This window comes from Oculina patagonica, chromosome 1, assembly GCF_052425735.1.
Source record: "Oculina patagonica isolate OP01 chromosome 1, crgOcupat, whole genome shotgun sequence".
NCBI lineage: Eukaryota > Metazoa > Cnidaria > Anthozoa > Scleractinia > Oculinidae > Oculina > Oculina patagonica.
In genome coordinates, this window is record NC_135758.1 from 47,357,774 (window position 1) to 47,372,495 (window position 14,722).

Below are 14,722 nucleotides of genomic sequence, written 5' to 3' on the forward strand. Positions count from 1 at the left end.
CTCAATCAATGTCCATTCTTCAGTTACTTGCTGACATGGGGCGATAGATAATGCAATAAAACTGTGTTAGAAACCATTCTTTTTCTTTTTAATTAGAATTTAAGTTGGTATTTAGTTCAGAGGGGTTAATATTTTTGTTCCCGCACTCCACGAAACATGCCTTTCGATAAATAAGAGAGAGAGAGTTCCTGATGAGAATTACGCACTAATTGACCAGCTAACTTTGCTTATATAAAAAAGTTTCCCTGCGTCGTAACAAGTATTGTTATACAATGCACAATTTAAGCCTCTGCAGTGAGGTGCTTATTATAATGAGCAACTTCTTTCAAAATAAAGCCAAACCAATGAATGATTAATAATTCTTATTTTTAATGAAATAAAAGTCATTAAATTTACGGTGTACACTAGTTTCCCCACTCATTAGAGAGAAAAGCAGCTGGAAGGTCTGTTCGCGTCATGGCTCGGCTTTTAACGTCTTGTTTGCTGCTTTTACTGATGAAATTATTTGCCACGGCTGCAAGGTAAGTTAGTAATTTTACTTGTGAAGGGTTTTGAGGCTGTTGTGACTCGTGTGCTTGAAGTTATATAGTCGGGTTTTGGGTTCGAATTTAAACACGACTCGTATGCCCGGCTCGTATGTCATTATTACTCAGTCTCATTAAATCTGATTTTGCGGAAAAAAACTCATTGAAAGATACTCAGCCAGCTTTGTCATAACATTGCAATGATCTGAAGATCATGGAGTCATAATTAATTGGATTTAAACTTCAAGAATTATATAAGTTTTTGCTGTTTTAATCCGTCAGTGGAAGGCGAAGTCTACTCAAAAGAAACAGTAGTTGATTTGTCATTACGCCCCGCACAGTTAATTTACCATCATACGCTACGGTCATTTTATTGTATTAGTTTTATTTAGATTTTTACGTTTTTAATATCCCTATTGTATTAGTTTTTATTTAGATTTTTACAGTTGGTATAATATCAAGTTTTTTTTACCGACTGAATATAGATGTAGATGGAGGTTTATTAATAATTTCAACAGATTTTGCCGTTGTCAGGTGCAGTACAATATCTATAACCCAAAGTTTGTTACGTGCACCGTAAATATCGTTAACACAATTCAAGCACACAATCTCGCTAAGTTGCGCGGAAGATTTTGCCGTAGCCAACGGCAAGTAGCTGTCGTAGCTGGCATCGACGAAAATTGAACCAATTCAGTGAGACTGACCTGGACTGAAACCATCTTAATGTCAAAAACCAATTGTCCTCTCATCTTTATACCTGATTCATCTGAACCAGCTATAGTTTAAATGTCGTAAGAACATCTTTTGCTATACATTTGACTGAGGAACTAGTTTTCATTACTTTAAGGTGGCTTAATACAGTTTTGAGAGGGCAAATCAGTCCAACCTTTAACTCTCTTGTACAATCTCCAGAAAAGTTTTGTCTTTCTCTTATCACTGTTTGTTACATCCTAAAAACCATCTAATGCGATATTTAGAAAATAAAAATGCTAATAAACAGCTTAAATGAACGGCCGAGTGCTTAAGAGGGGACTGGCACTAGTAGTTTAAACGGCGTTTTTTCTCAAAATCTACCCGTACGACCCTACCTCAAAATTTCAGAAATAAGAAATTGGCTTTGATTTATCGTTCATGCAAAATAATATAAAAATCTGTAAGACAGATTTTTCGCAAAATAGGAAAATGTGATAGGAAAATAGGAAAGTGATAGGAAAATAGGAAAGTGATAGGAAAGTGCCGATTTTTAAAATAGCTCAAAATCTGTCTTACAGATTTTTTCAAAATTTTGGCTGTGGACGTGGTTCACCCCTTACATTTAATTGTGAAAGTTTCATTATAGGTTGTACGGTAGGTTTTCGGGAAAATCTGGATCAAAATCTGGCTTTTACGACCTCTGAAGTGAATCAAATTGCGCGTGCGAGCGCGCGCTAATATGACGCCATGCGTCGCGAGCGATAATGATGGACAGAATTAAAACTTCTCTGTCGGCTGTTTATCCACCTTTTTTGTCGTATTGTTTTCCGTCCCAGGTTTCAAGACGTATCTGAAAGTATTTTGAAGTTTTCTTTTGTATACAAATGTGGTAAAGCACGGTAAAACAGATGGAACTCCTTTTCGTTTCTGTTTAGAGTTGCTAGCGCCATTTTAGCGCGCGCGAGCAATAATGACGTCAAACAGAAAATCGTAGCGCGCGCCTTTGAGCCACGTAAAAACTGTATTCAGCCACCTTAAACTGATATATTCTTCGAGAACCAACGCGAGATGCAAATAAAACAATCATGAAAAGAAAAAAAAAAACATGTCTTTGCATAACGTATATATTTTTACCGAAAACACAAGGGAAACACAGTCAGTAATTTTCATAAAACAGGTTTGTAAGCTAACAATAAAACTTCACATGCTATTGTCCATTCCCATTTTCACGACGCCTACCCTCAGCTTTATACAATCCGTATTTACTCGAATAAGCGCCGCTCCCGAATAAGCATCGCCCTCGAATAAGCGTAGCATTTGTCTGATGGACATTTGGGACAAAAAAGTTAATAAGCGCCGCAGTCTCCACGCGGCGCTTGTTCGAGGAATTACGATTAACTAAAAACAGCACTACAAAGCAACTCATTTCTTTCCATCAGAAGCGATGTTTTGCATTTCAAAGTGATTGTTTTACTGCTCGCCCATTACTTTTCTCTCCAAGATTCTTACAATACGTCGTTCCGTAAATGCTTTAAAGGCTGCGAATTAACTTTGCTAGGACAGCAAGCGCCACTTCTCGCTTCAGCTAGAGACAAATACTGACCATCAAAAGACGCTATTTACAATTACTGTAAAAGATTAGATTCTTTGTGGCATCCAAATTTTAAATAAGCACCGCACTAGTCCAGTACCTGAACTCTCTCTTCGCGCGCCTGGGTTCAACCCCTATAAAGGGCGCGCGGAAAAGGGAGTTCAGGGTCTGTACTAGCGCCGCACTTGAGGCGCGAAAAATTTAACAAGCGCCAAGCATAAAGTGACAAGGAGTGTTGCTATCCCCCCTGAACGGATGCTAACCTATCCCAGGTTAACCCAGGGATTTTTTTCAGGTTTCCCTATCAGTTTGTAAGCACACTTTTATATTCCCGAGCTCATGAGTCAAGTGTCTTGCCCAATGACATAACTTGACCGAGGTCAAACTTTTTAGGCAGCTTATCTTTCTATTTCTGGGAATTGGGAGTTTGAGCAAGGATGAAGGATAGATAAAATAGTTGCTGAGCGTAAATAAATTTCCATTTTCTCAGATAACCGAGTTTTTTTTTTCAAATGGTTCGCATCCGAACCAAAATGCTTTGACAAGTGGTGCCGACAAGTCCGCATATCACTGTTTTCAAACACGTAGAACTTTTTTAGTAAAGCTCCAAAAAAACTTTGAATGTCTCGAACTTTGAACAGTTTAAATAAAAACCTTATCTTTGAAGTACTTTTCTTTTCTTTTTCTTTTCTCAAATTTCTGTCGTTTGACCGCGGTCGATAACACAGTGCTCGGCTGCTCGCAGCCAGGGCTAGAACCCAGACCACTCGCTTCTCCTCTAAAAATCCAAGACGATTAATTATTTTTTATTTCTTTTATAGTGAGCATCAGCAATCAAACTTGTCTATGACGGAAAGACTGGATTTACTGTTTAGAAGGCCGCATTATGATCCACGACTTCGTCCTTACTTCAATGGTAATATTTATTTTTCTTTTTTGTTTCCTTTTTCTAAGCAGTCGCTTCTGAGTTTTGAATAGACTTGCAGGTGAATAGAAATGGATTATGAGTTTCTAAAGAAACTGTTCAGAAGGAAAGGCTAGCTTTTGTCAAGTGCTCGGCCCGGTCAAAATGGAACTATAGTAATAGATAAATTCATTTAATACAGTCAGATAGATCAAGATACCTCCTTTTTACTGCGGATAATATAATAATGACATCATTTTTAATTCACAGAAAAGCCAGTCACGATTACAGTGGGTATCTGGATAGTAGCAATTGATGCAATCAACGTGATGGACATGGTAAGAAGGGCATAAAATACTTGATTGGTTTCTTTATTGTTGTCGTTGTTGTTAAAAATATGATGATGATGATGACGACGACTATGACTATTATGATGGTGTGGTCGTAGTCATGGTAGTTGGTATTGTTGATGATGATGATAATGATGATGACGACGATGATGTTGTTGTTGTGGTTGTGTTGCTGGTGGTTGGTCTACTGTTACTGTATTTTTTCTTTATTTTCTAGAGAGGTAATTGATCTTTGTTATTAGGCATAGGAAATGACCATCAAAATTCGTTTAAATATATAAAATAACCTCTTAAAACAGTGAAGGAATATTTAAATAACACACCAGAAGGTACGGATGGCCAAAAGTGACGAAGATTGAAACGGATCGCGATATGGGTTTTTGAAAAATGGTCCGACGGAATAGTTTTCAAAGTTAATCTTGACTGCTTATAACTTTAAATTATAACGTCCGGGAGATACATTTAGAATCATAGAATTGATTTCTTTGCAAACATTTAGCTTCGTAGCGAATGTTTGGCAAAATTTAATAAAATAACATTAACTTAGCGGTGACACAGTCCCTCCCAAAAATTCAACGGTTACCATGGCCTACCAGGTCGTTTAAGACCCTCTCTCACATCGGCATCACAAAAACTTTTCAACTCTTTGCTAGACCAATTCTTATAATAATAATAATAATAATAATAATAATAATAATAATAATAATAATAATAATAATAATAATAATAATAACAGTTCTTAGCACGCACTTTACATACGTCTCAGTGCGTTTACATTTGAAATATAAAAGTAAAAATATAAAAACCCGATTTAAATTACAATCAGATAGTTAGTTAACACAACAGAGGAATACGTTGTGTTGCTTAGCAAAGTCTCTGGCCAAAACTGCAGGCTCAGTCGAGGCAGAATATTGATCGGAAGCGTTTCTTTTTTGTCTTAACAGGATTTTGGCTTAGACATTTTCCTTCGCCAACAATGGACAGACCCAAGGCTTGACCATGGTCTCAGTGACACCCTGTCGCTTAGCAACACGGTCATCTCCCAAATATGGCTGCCTGACAGTTACTTCAAAAACGCCAAGGACACAAGCTTCCATGACGTCACCACACCTAATATGATGATTACAATTGGCCCTGGTGGACTGGTAAATTATAATGCTAGGTGTGTTGACTCTAAGGCCCGTGGAAGGCCTTGGGAACAAACTAAACACATTCACTTTCTAGAAACGTTTCATGCAGCGATGTCTGGTTGTATGTGTCACAAAATCTTTACATTGCGTCAATGGAAAATGATTTGTTTCAGGATTTTTTGGACGAAACAGATGTTTAAACTAACACACGAAAAAAAAAATTAAAAGGGAAAAAGGGAAGACCACTATGAAGAGCGGGCGAAAGTGGTTGTCCTTTGGCCAATAAGACCACTGTCAACTTTCTTTACGTATATATTCTTCTATATGGTGCATTTTTAGCATATTCTTTATGAACCCAGAGCCTGGAACAGGCTTCTTTTAATCATATAACCGAAACGTCCAGAATATTAGTTCAATAAAACCATTTATAAGCAGAAAGGAAAAAACAAATAAAGAAAGCTAAGCTTTCTGTTTGATTTGTTTTTTCAGAGTAACTTTAAAAGCTTCCTGTCCAATGGATCTACGACTTTATCCCATGGATGTACAACATTGCCCTCTGATAATAGAAAGCTGTAAGGCCACATACTTTAACCTTTTTCATAATATCTGTTTGTTGTGTTACTTGAACCACCTATGAGTTTAAATTGTCATAAGAAACCGCACATATAAATAGGATAGTAAAATTGGAATCTACAGTGACATCTTCCACATAGTGGCTCTTCCAATTGCACTGATTCCAGATCGAATTGGAATGTAGTATTGTTGGTTTCTGTGGAGAGAGGAAAACCGTAGAACCCAGAGAAAACCCTTGGAGCAAGGATAAGAACCAACAACAAACTCAACCCATATATGACGCTGAGTCCGGGGATCGAACCCGGGTCACATTGGTAGAAGGCGAGCGCTCTTGCCACTGCAGCTGCGCCATCCTGCTCCCTTAAGGCCCGGTAATACGGGCAACATTTTTGTTCCACTTGTCTCGCAACAAATTTCGGTGTTGCAAGTTGCAGCAACTTGTTGCACAAAGTAGAACCAAGCTCTACTTTTTGCAACAATTTTTTTCAACTTGCAACACCGAAATTTGTTGCGAGACAAGTTGAGCTCGCGGTAGTAATACGGGCAACAACTCGTTCAACTTGCAATGCAACAATGTTGCGAGACAAGTGGAACAAAAATGTTGCCTGTATTACCGGGCCTTTAACGAAGAATTCGGATCATATGCTAAAAAAGGTTATTGTATCGTATACCTGCGACAGAAAACGGTACCCGTTGCACATACCTACAGATGGGATACTGTACCACTCCTTAAATCATCTAGACGAATCGACCATTCGCCATTTTTATAATACTAAAATGGAAGTTTTTCCCACCCTTTTTCTTACTCTAACTCGTAAAATAGCAATCAGTTAAATATCTACAGCCTGAAAATGCTGGCTGTCGGGCGAAGCTTCTCTGTATAATACATCGTTCAAGGGGGGGGGGGGGGGTACGGTGTCCCTTAGTAAACAATTCATGATCAGTGGAGACAGACATATCGGGTTCTTTTCAATAAATGAACAAGTTTAAGGAAAGTTTTAACTGATTTTATTCACTTGGCAGATGGCTATGATATAAGCAACATTGCTTACAAGTGGGAATTGTCAAGTGATGATGGGATGTCGTTTGTACCCAGTGATATGAAAATGCTTCCACAGTTCAAACTCACCAAGCTTCATTTATCAACATTGTTCACCAAATATGTCGTTGGTAAGTACCGCTCCACTTTGCTAAAGATTACTAAATAGAAAGTAAAAGTAATATTATAAGGATGTTATCCATCAATAAAGTAAAAGGACGTTTTCAAGGTGACGTACATGAAACACTTCCAAACGATTGAAAATAGAAAATGACACCCTACTTTTAAAAGGGCAAAACGACAACAAAGAATTGTGTGAGCAGATCGCTTTTATTTCTTTTCTGTACACTTTAATGAGTAGCTCAGTCAACAGATCCGTCTTTTTCGCTTATATTAACTGAACGTTTGCCTATAAATGAGTACCGGCCAACCTAATGCCAGGGAGGGGGGGGGGGGGGGGCTTTGATGGACAAGCATCACATTTAAAGGGAGCAGAAATACTTCTAATCGCTGTTACGGAAATCGGGAAAAGCTCCGGCGGTATGGATTCTTAGGCCGGAACGCAGGCATAACCTTACCAGTATATACCGTAACCCAATTCGACTCAAAATCCGACGTTATCACTGAGTTACTTTATCACAGGAAATCAGCTGGAAAGTATACTCGGCTTCTGATTGAATAATAATGCGAATTGTTCGATGTCGTGCAACGTTGTTGGAGTTGCTTTGTGTTGGGTTAAAATCATTTCATGCAACATGTTGCAGACCCCGCGTATTAACTGGTCACGCATATAGTCAAAACAGCATAACCTGTTTATCTTGTTTGACAGGTAACTGGTCAGGTGTTAAAGCATCGTTTACGTTACAGCGCTTGTACAGTTATCAAGTGATTCATCTCTACGGGCCCAGTGGACTCATTGTAACACTCTCTTGGCTTACCTTCCTCCTGCCTCGTGCCCAGTCCCCTGCCCGCGTCACGCTGGGAGTGACGTCAGTTCTCACCATAGTTACCATTCTGACCATGTCAAATAACGCTATGCCAAAGGTACGAATCGCAATCTCTTCCCCAGAGCGTATGCGTTTTCGGTCGGCTATTACCGAACGCCCAACGGTCAATTCTTGGTGCTGACCAAAGGGATCGCGGCCTCTAGGCAGGGACGAGATTGGTTATAACGGTATGAAACGGCAAAAGAAAATAAGAAAAGTGGAGCCTAGTAATAATTGGTCATTTATTTTTTTACAACTTCTAAAAAGGAATGCATTGATTAGTATTGTTTTTACATTATACAGCAAATTTTCAACGAATCGTATTTTCATAGCTAGACTGAAACTGCGTGTCACGGAGCGTAATTCCAAATATGGATTTCTGTCACGGATGACAGATTACAAAAGCTTCCTTATCATAATTGTTGCTTATAACTGATCCGTCGGAAAACTAATTAGTTCATTGATTGTTTGTTTGTCTTCTGATCGACATCTTAATGTTTCACTCAAACTTTTTTTGGGAAAATAAAACTAACGGTTTTTTTGGGACCAGTCATTTTAGTTTTGTACTAGTGCCGGTACAATTCCGTATTTTTTTTTTTATTACAAAATCGACAGATTATACAATACAATACAATACAATACAATACAATACAATACAATACAATACAATACAATACAATACAATACAATACAATACAATACAATACAATACAATACAATAAACGTTTTATGTGTAATACACTTAGCAATAAGGTGTGACATTGCAGAAATGTCACACCAGTTGGTGTGAGTTTATCAGTTGGTGCATTTATGTGTACTTATCTGTTTGTTTGTTTTCTGTCTTTTTAAAGGTGAACTACGTTAAAGCCATCGACAAATATTTGATTGTGTGTTTCTTATTTGTGTTCTGTTCGCTGTTGGAGTATGCAGTTGTGCTTCTTCTTGATCGAGGAAAACGAAAATTTGAAAAGGAGAAGAATGAGAGCAGAAACATGTTAGAGGTGGGAGCCGTTTGTCATATTATGGCCATAATTTGTCTGATAAAAAGCGGTATTTCAAGTAGACTATTCATTGCCTCTCTTCTTTTCAAAGCAAAAGAACACGAGAGTACACTGAGTACCAGAGAAAAACGGCGAGCGAGAAGTACGGGGGGCTTGGGGCGGGGCGAAGTGAGCGAAAACTCCCTCTCGCGCCTCCTGTTTTGGTCCAGTATTTTCGCGATTTTTTCCCGCGTTCAATATGAGAAAATAGAAATAGGGGACTATGAACAGTCGTTATTAAAAGGGGACTTGGGATAAGTCCCCGGGAACACGTCATTGACGTGTCAATTACGTTTATGCATTTTTGTCATAAACTCTATGGCCCTTCGACTTAGCTTATTCCAACCATTAAAGGGTCTCCTTTATTAGCAAGAAACAATGTTATTATCATTTGAATACTAATTTTCTGGGTGTTTTTGTAATTGTAGTTTAGCGAAAGTCTGCCACAACACAATGGTAACACAAGGTACAGGCCGTCTTCAGTGGCTTTTGACGAAAAACGGCTTCATGAAGAGTTGCTGAATGGAAATACAAAATCACTAAGCCACAAGCACCAACAACGAACAAGAAGCTGCTCGGAAGCCAACATTTCCTTGCACGTGTCAATGTCCGAAACACAGATGAACTGGAGAAAGCGGTGGGACAGTGTTCAGGAATTGATTTATCGTGAAACTTTTATAGTTGGTGTAGATGTGTTTTCACTCAAGCTTTTTTCTTTTGTATTCATCACATTCAACTTGTACTACTGGTTAACAATTTTCTACGTTCCATACTCTGTTGTCTAGTGCAAGAGCCGTCAAATTACACTTCCCCTAACTTGTTTCAACTTCAGAGATGTTAAGGAAAACGTGGAATTAAGACGTGGGCAAGCGGAAAAGAAGAAAAAACGAGATCTATCTCACGTTTGTTTTCTGTTTTCCTTCGCATGCGTTTTATCGTTTTCCAAGTCACAATCCGAGATCCTGGAACAGTTGACATTCTCCTTACTGGCCTTCACATATTTTCTACAGTACAAATTAGGCCATTTTAGTTGTAAATCAAAACACTTTTTCCCTGCTAACGGTTTTTTTGATTACGATCAGCATGCTCGACAGAGCAGTGTGCACAAAGTAGCTGGATACCCGCCCAACCTCCAATAACAGACATACCCCTCGCATGCTAACACCAGTCTCCCAAGCCACACACAAACTTCGCAGAGGTTTCATTGATTTGGTCCTATAAAGTATAGCAACTTATGGTTACCTAGACTGTATGAATTTGGAATAAAAAGTGGAAAATTGCTGCCAAGGTATACTATTGAAAGCTGTGTTTCGGGGACTGTTATTGTTTGTTTAACCCTTTCATATGCAAACGCGCATTTGGGCGCTATTTGAAGGCGCGGTCATTGAACCACTTGTGACGTCATCAATAAGCTCGTCAGCAGATTTTTGAGATAAGCAGCTGATAGGACGAGGAATGACCTTTCTACAGGACTGTTCATTTTGAATATCGGTTGCATTCTGACAGAGCTAATCAAAGAAAAACACGATCCGTTTTGGGTGCAAAATCGGTGCTTTAACAGGCCAATACACCTGTAATTGATCAAGGTCCCCATTTCAGGGTTTTCCAATGATTACGTCAAAACTTTTTAGACCAGAAGAAAGGATATGAAGAGTAGAAAGGAACGTGAATAAGAAACCCGAAAAAAAAAGGAAGGTAAAAGAGCAAGAAAAAAAAATTGGAACGGTTCAGCAAAAAAAAAAAAAAAATTTGGCTTATGCGCATGCACCAAAGTGAAATATTGTACATTTTTACCTGGAGTCTTTATCAAAATGTTGCTGCAGTGTGTAAAAGTGCTTTTCTAGCAAAGTTTAGGTGAATTCGACATCGTAGCACCAAAAATTCACTCTAACGGTTAAAAAAAACGCGTTTTTGGGGAAAAATTTGCAAATGAAAAGGTTAAGCTCGTGTACATATATACCAGATTTGCATATAACTTCATTGTACGAGAGTCAATCTGTGTTAAATAACAAAACAGTCACTCCATTAAGTTTTACTCGGTTTAATTCAAGATCTTCCTCATCTACACCACTCAGTCGTAACTGGGATTAAAATCAGTTAACATAATTAATGTTTAAAGTTCAATTTACAATACGCACGGAGTGAACTCAGTTAGAAACGTTTAATTTGGACTTCCATTCTACAAAAAGCAGACCTATTTCCACTAAAATTATACACACATGTCGCGTAAATGGTAATACATGTAAATTATGCATCGGTGGTAATTTTTCTTACACACGGACAATCGGACACCCCTTGCTATTTTTAATAATATAATATTTGACAGGACTATGCAAAGGCGTTTTTTTATATATGAAAGGAACAACCCTTCATTACTGATAAGTTCTCAACTTTAAATTCTAGCCTCACAACTAACTTCACAATCATCACTTCAATGTAAGTTACATAACAATTAAAGTTTCTAGGTTTTGCAATGTTTTTTATACTTTCACCCTGTAGTGTTTTATAATTAGTAATTTTTCGTTATGAAATTTCCTAAAACGGATAATTTTGTACTTTAAGGCCTCGTCCCAATTGCACGGCATAGCTACCATTATTTTTAGACTATATCTGTATATACCTATACTAATAGTATTTATCTATTAATAACTTTCTGATTCATTATTTGCACTAGAATTCAGAAGGTTCCAGTAAAGCTTTTCTTTTGGCAGTCTCTCTTGTTACACTCTGGTGCAGCCTTCCAAGTCTTTCCTAGGAATAATATTTACAATATTAGCAGAGATGGAGATATGGAAACACTGAGCATGGTTTATGCAAAATAAAAAAAAAATATGTAGACTACAGCATTTTACTGTCTCTGAGAATTTAGCGATATTTAATCCAAAGTGTTAACTTCATTCCATCTTTTTGCCAAGGGTATGGAATACTGCACACAGCGGTCAAACGCAGTGCGCGCGCAGTTACTGTGCCATTCCCGCCAAAATTTTCCGCAAACTTTCGCTTTAAACCCAAAAGTTAACGCCGTCCCTTATACGCCGCTTATGGATTGGAAATTTGATAATTCATCTTCACTGAGTGTCCCAGCTTGAACTGTTCTTTTACCGTACTATTTCTTTAACAATTTCTTACAAAAGTTTGCCCATTTTCGAGTCAAAAGTTCGAGGCGGCGAAGACCGGATGTGACGTCAATTTTTGCATTTGACTGCTGTGTGGGAATACTGTCTTATTAGACAAAAGGCCATTTCCAAGTTATCTTTAGCCTCAGTTAGCAAATAATGCCTGATAATAATGGTACATCTTCTAAGATTATGTGAAAATGAAATCAGTACTTATAAGAGATCTGTGATTGAACTGCTGTCAGTGGTAGTGTACAAATACAGCACAATATTTGTTTTCATTTCACGTTATTTGTTTGTACACTAATGAGTGCAGCTGGACTCATAATGAAATGCAAATGATTGTGTACAATCAGTACCTGAGCATTCTGTAGTATGTTGTTTACAAGCATTACTCGTCTTCTTGAATTCATCAGTTTCTTGACATATGGTTCAAGATCAATGGGGAGTTCTTGAAGCTCAGACAGTCTGTGCAGATCTACACAATAAACAAAAAACAGTTAAAGTCTCAGATGAAAGTTATTGGTAAATCACCTGTATGATGAAATTGAGGACATTAGATAAATCAAACCACTGTGTGGAGATACCATGTTTCCCTTTTTCTCACAATAATAATTAAAAAATAGAAAAACAATATCCACCCCAACCTACCATCCATCAGTGAATCAAACTAAAATACGCCAACTTTGGGTACTGAACAAACAGTGTTTGTAGGATTTAATTCCGATTAACTATACATACATATTGTTTTAAAGGAGCTAAGTCACGGACAACACAACTTGAAAAAATTGGCAAACTTTTTCAAGTTTGTCATTCGTAATCTGTCTTAATCTTTGTCACTTGAAACTGTCCTTGTTAATTTTTGGGGTTTTATTACTTCTCTGGTGTTTTTATATTAGAAAACTGTTACTTTTAGGTTTCTTTTAATTTATAACTAATTAGAAAATGACTTAAAATACCGTGACATAGCTCCTTTAATAACAGTCCTGCCAAATATATCATAGCGATTAAAAAAAATAATGTCGAGCACAGTACAAAAAATTTTAACAAACAATTTTACAATCACTTTGGTACTGTCAAGTGAATGCTACAGCTTACTGATATTATAACATTTTAGTTCACAATTAAACTGTACAGAACACACTGACCTTGAGCTAACTTGTCAATTTGTTCCCGTAGTTCAACCTGACTTTTTCTGAAAAAAAAAAAAAACCATGTTATCTTGAAAAAGTTCTGTTACATAAATTATCAGTTGAGCAGGCCCAATCAACAAACAAGCAAATTGATCAATTAATAAATGATTATTATTCAATTAGGCGACTGAACATTCAATTTGTAACATAATACTGGGAGGAACTGGCAAACCAAATACCGTAAAATTCAGGTTATAATGCCTGGGCTTATACAACTTCATAAGGGTTTTGTGTGGGCTTATAAGAGGAGGGGCTTATATCTGGGAGGGCTTATAAGCGGAGTAAAAAAAAAACCTTTGGAAACGAGCTACAGGATTGTTGATCAAAATACATTTTTAAGTTAAAAATGCATAATAAAGCAATATTTAGTCCTGTTCAGTACTTTCATCCAGCAGAGGGGGGCTTATATCTGGAAGGGAGGGGGGCCTTATAACCGTATGTATTTTTTGTTTCCAGGCAGATGGGCTTATAACCGGGAGGCTTATAACCGGAAATTTACGGGATGTGTATTTTACTGGGGGGTCACAATTCATGACTTTATTGTCCCATATAAAAAATCCTTTATTGACGAAGCTTGTTCAGTCAAGATAGGGGTGGGGGGGGGGGGATATTGGCCTCCTTCTTTTTATTGCTTGGCATTGTTTGGTTTATAAGTATGCAAAACAGAACTTGGCCAGTGACTGATAGTGACTAATACTACAAAAGTTCAAGCATGGTTATGCACCTTTCAATGCCAAGCCCCGGGGGGGGCCTAAACATAACTGATAGGTGCATTAGTATCTATGCCTAAAGTTTATACTGAACAAAATTAGTAGACGATCCCTTCAACTGCTCTACTATAAGTACTAACTATGTTCAGAGCCATTCACTATGTTCAGATTCCATCCACACCATGCCCCCCCTCCTTATTGATGAGGTAAGTCACAAAATTTACCCCTTAAAGGCTGATTTACACGGTATAATTTTGTTGCATGTGACATGCTTGCGACACGCCTACGACAGTCGTAAGCGAGTTGTAGGTCTAATTTACATGACACAATTTGTGTCGTAGGCCTTTTGGAAGCATGTCCCATGCGACAAAATCAACCCGTGTAAATCGGCCTTAAGGAAAAAAATATCAAAGTGCCGACCCACCTTCAGAAATAACCCGGTTTTCCAAATCCCTTCAGAAAACAAGCCACTTTTCCCTAACCCCTTCAGAAATATTCAAAAGATCAAAGAATGCTGACAGGAATTCCCCTCAGAAATGATTTTCAAAGCCCAATTAGAAAATCTCATCTATAGGGCAGGGGGGTGTGGATATAGTATTAAAAGCTTATGGCCCTCAGAATGATGGCTCATATTTGGAACTTAATTTTGTTTTTTCCTAACGTTATAATATCATCATAATACCTCACACTTATAACTTTGTTATCCAGCTCTTCAACTGCCGGTCGAAATATCTGCATAAGACCATCGGCCAAAGCACCTTGGTGACTTTCTGCTGAAGGTTTCACATCTTTATCCATTGTATCCGCCATCTTGGAATCATTTGAATAAAAACTGGTCAGCGGTGTACCGCAAATTCAGTACCAGTCTATGCT

At 37.8% G+C, this 14,722-nt stretch overlaps 2 protein-coding genes across 2 annotated transcripts; one reads left to right on the forward strand and one right to left on the reverse strand.

Moving 5' to 3' along the window:
• Positions 1–442: 442 nt before the first annotated feature.
• LOC144634863 (glycine receptor subunit alpha-4-like) lies at positions 443–9,876 on the forward strand. Its single transcript, XM_078493910.1, has 9 exons — positions 443–521; positions 3,630–3,724; positions 3,983–4,050; positions 5,007–5,224; positions 5,682–5,764; positions 6,789–6,935; positions 7,634–7,848; positions 8,642–8,791; positions 9,259–9,876. The coding sequence occupies exons 1-9, from the start codon at positions 457–459 to the stop codon at positions 9,613–9,615; spliced, it is 1,398 nt and encodes a 465-aa protein (XP_078350036.1). The 5' UTR covers positions 443–456; the 3' UTR covers positions 9,616–9,876.
• A 979-nt stretch (positions 9,877–10,855) lies between these two features.
• On the reverse strand, positions 10,856–14,690 carry LOC144635238 (SNARE-associated protein Snapin-like). Its single transcript, XM_078494336.1, has 4 exons — positions 14,532–14,690; positions 13,095–13,141; positions 12,306–12,424; positions 10,856–11,581 (listed from the first exon to the last, which is right to left on the reverse strand). The coding sequence occupies exons 1-4, from the start codon at positions 14,657–14,659 to the stop codon at positions 11,501–11,503; spliced, it is 375 nt and encodes a 124-aa protein (XP_078350462.1). The 5' UTR covers positions 14,660–14,690; the 3' UTR covers positions 10,856–11,500.
• Between the last annotated feature and the right edge of the window lie 32 nt (positions 14,691–14,722).

Coding starts and splice junctions, on each gene's coding strand:
- LOC144635238 (XM_078494336.1), bottom strand. CDS start 14,659: ATGGCGGATACAATGGATAAAGATGTGAAACCTTCAGCAGAAAGTCAC. Junction 13,142..14,531: donor AACAAAGTTATAAGTGTGAG/GTATTATGATGA, acceptor TTTTTTTTTCAG/AAAAAGTCAGGTTGAACTAC. Junction 11,582..12,305: donor ACATACTACAGAATGCTCAG/GTACTGATTGTA, acceptor TATTATTCCTAG/GAAAGACTTGGAAGGCTGCA.
- LOC144634863 (XM_078493910.1), top strand. CDS start 457: ATGGCTCGGCTTTTAACGTCTTGTTTGCTGCTTTTACTGATGAAATTA. Junction 5,225..5,681: donor CTGGTAAATTATAATGCTAG/GTGTGTTGACTC, acceptor TTGTTTTTTCAG/AGTAACTTTAAAAGCTTCCT. Junction 7,849..8,641: donor CAAATAACGCTATGCCAAAG/GTACGAATCGCA, acceptor GTCTTTTTAAAG/GTGAACTACGTTAAAGCCAT.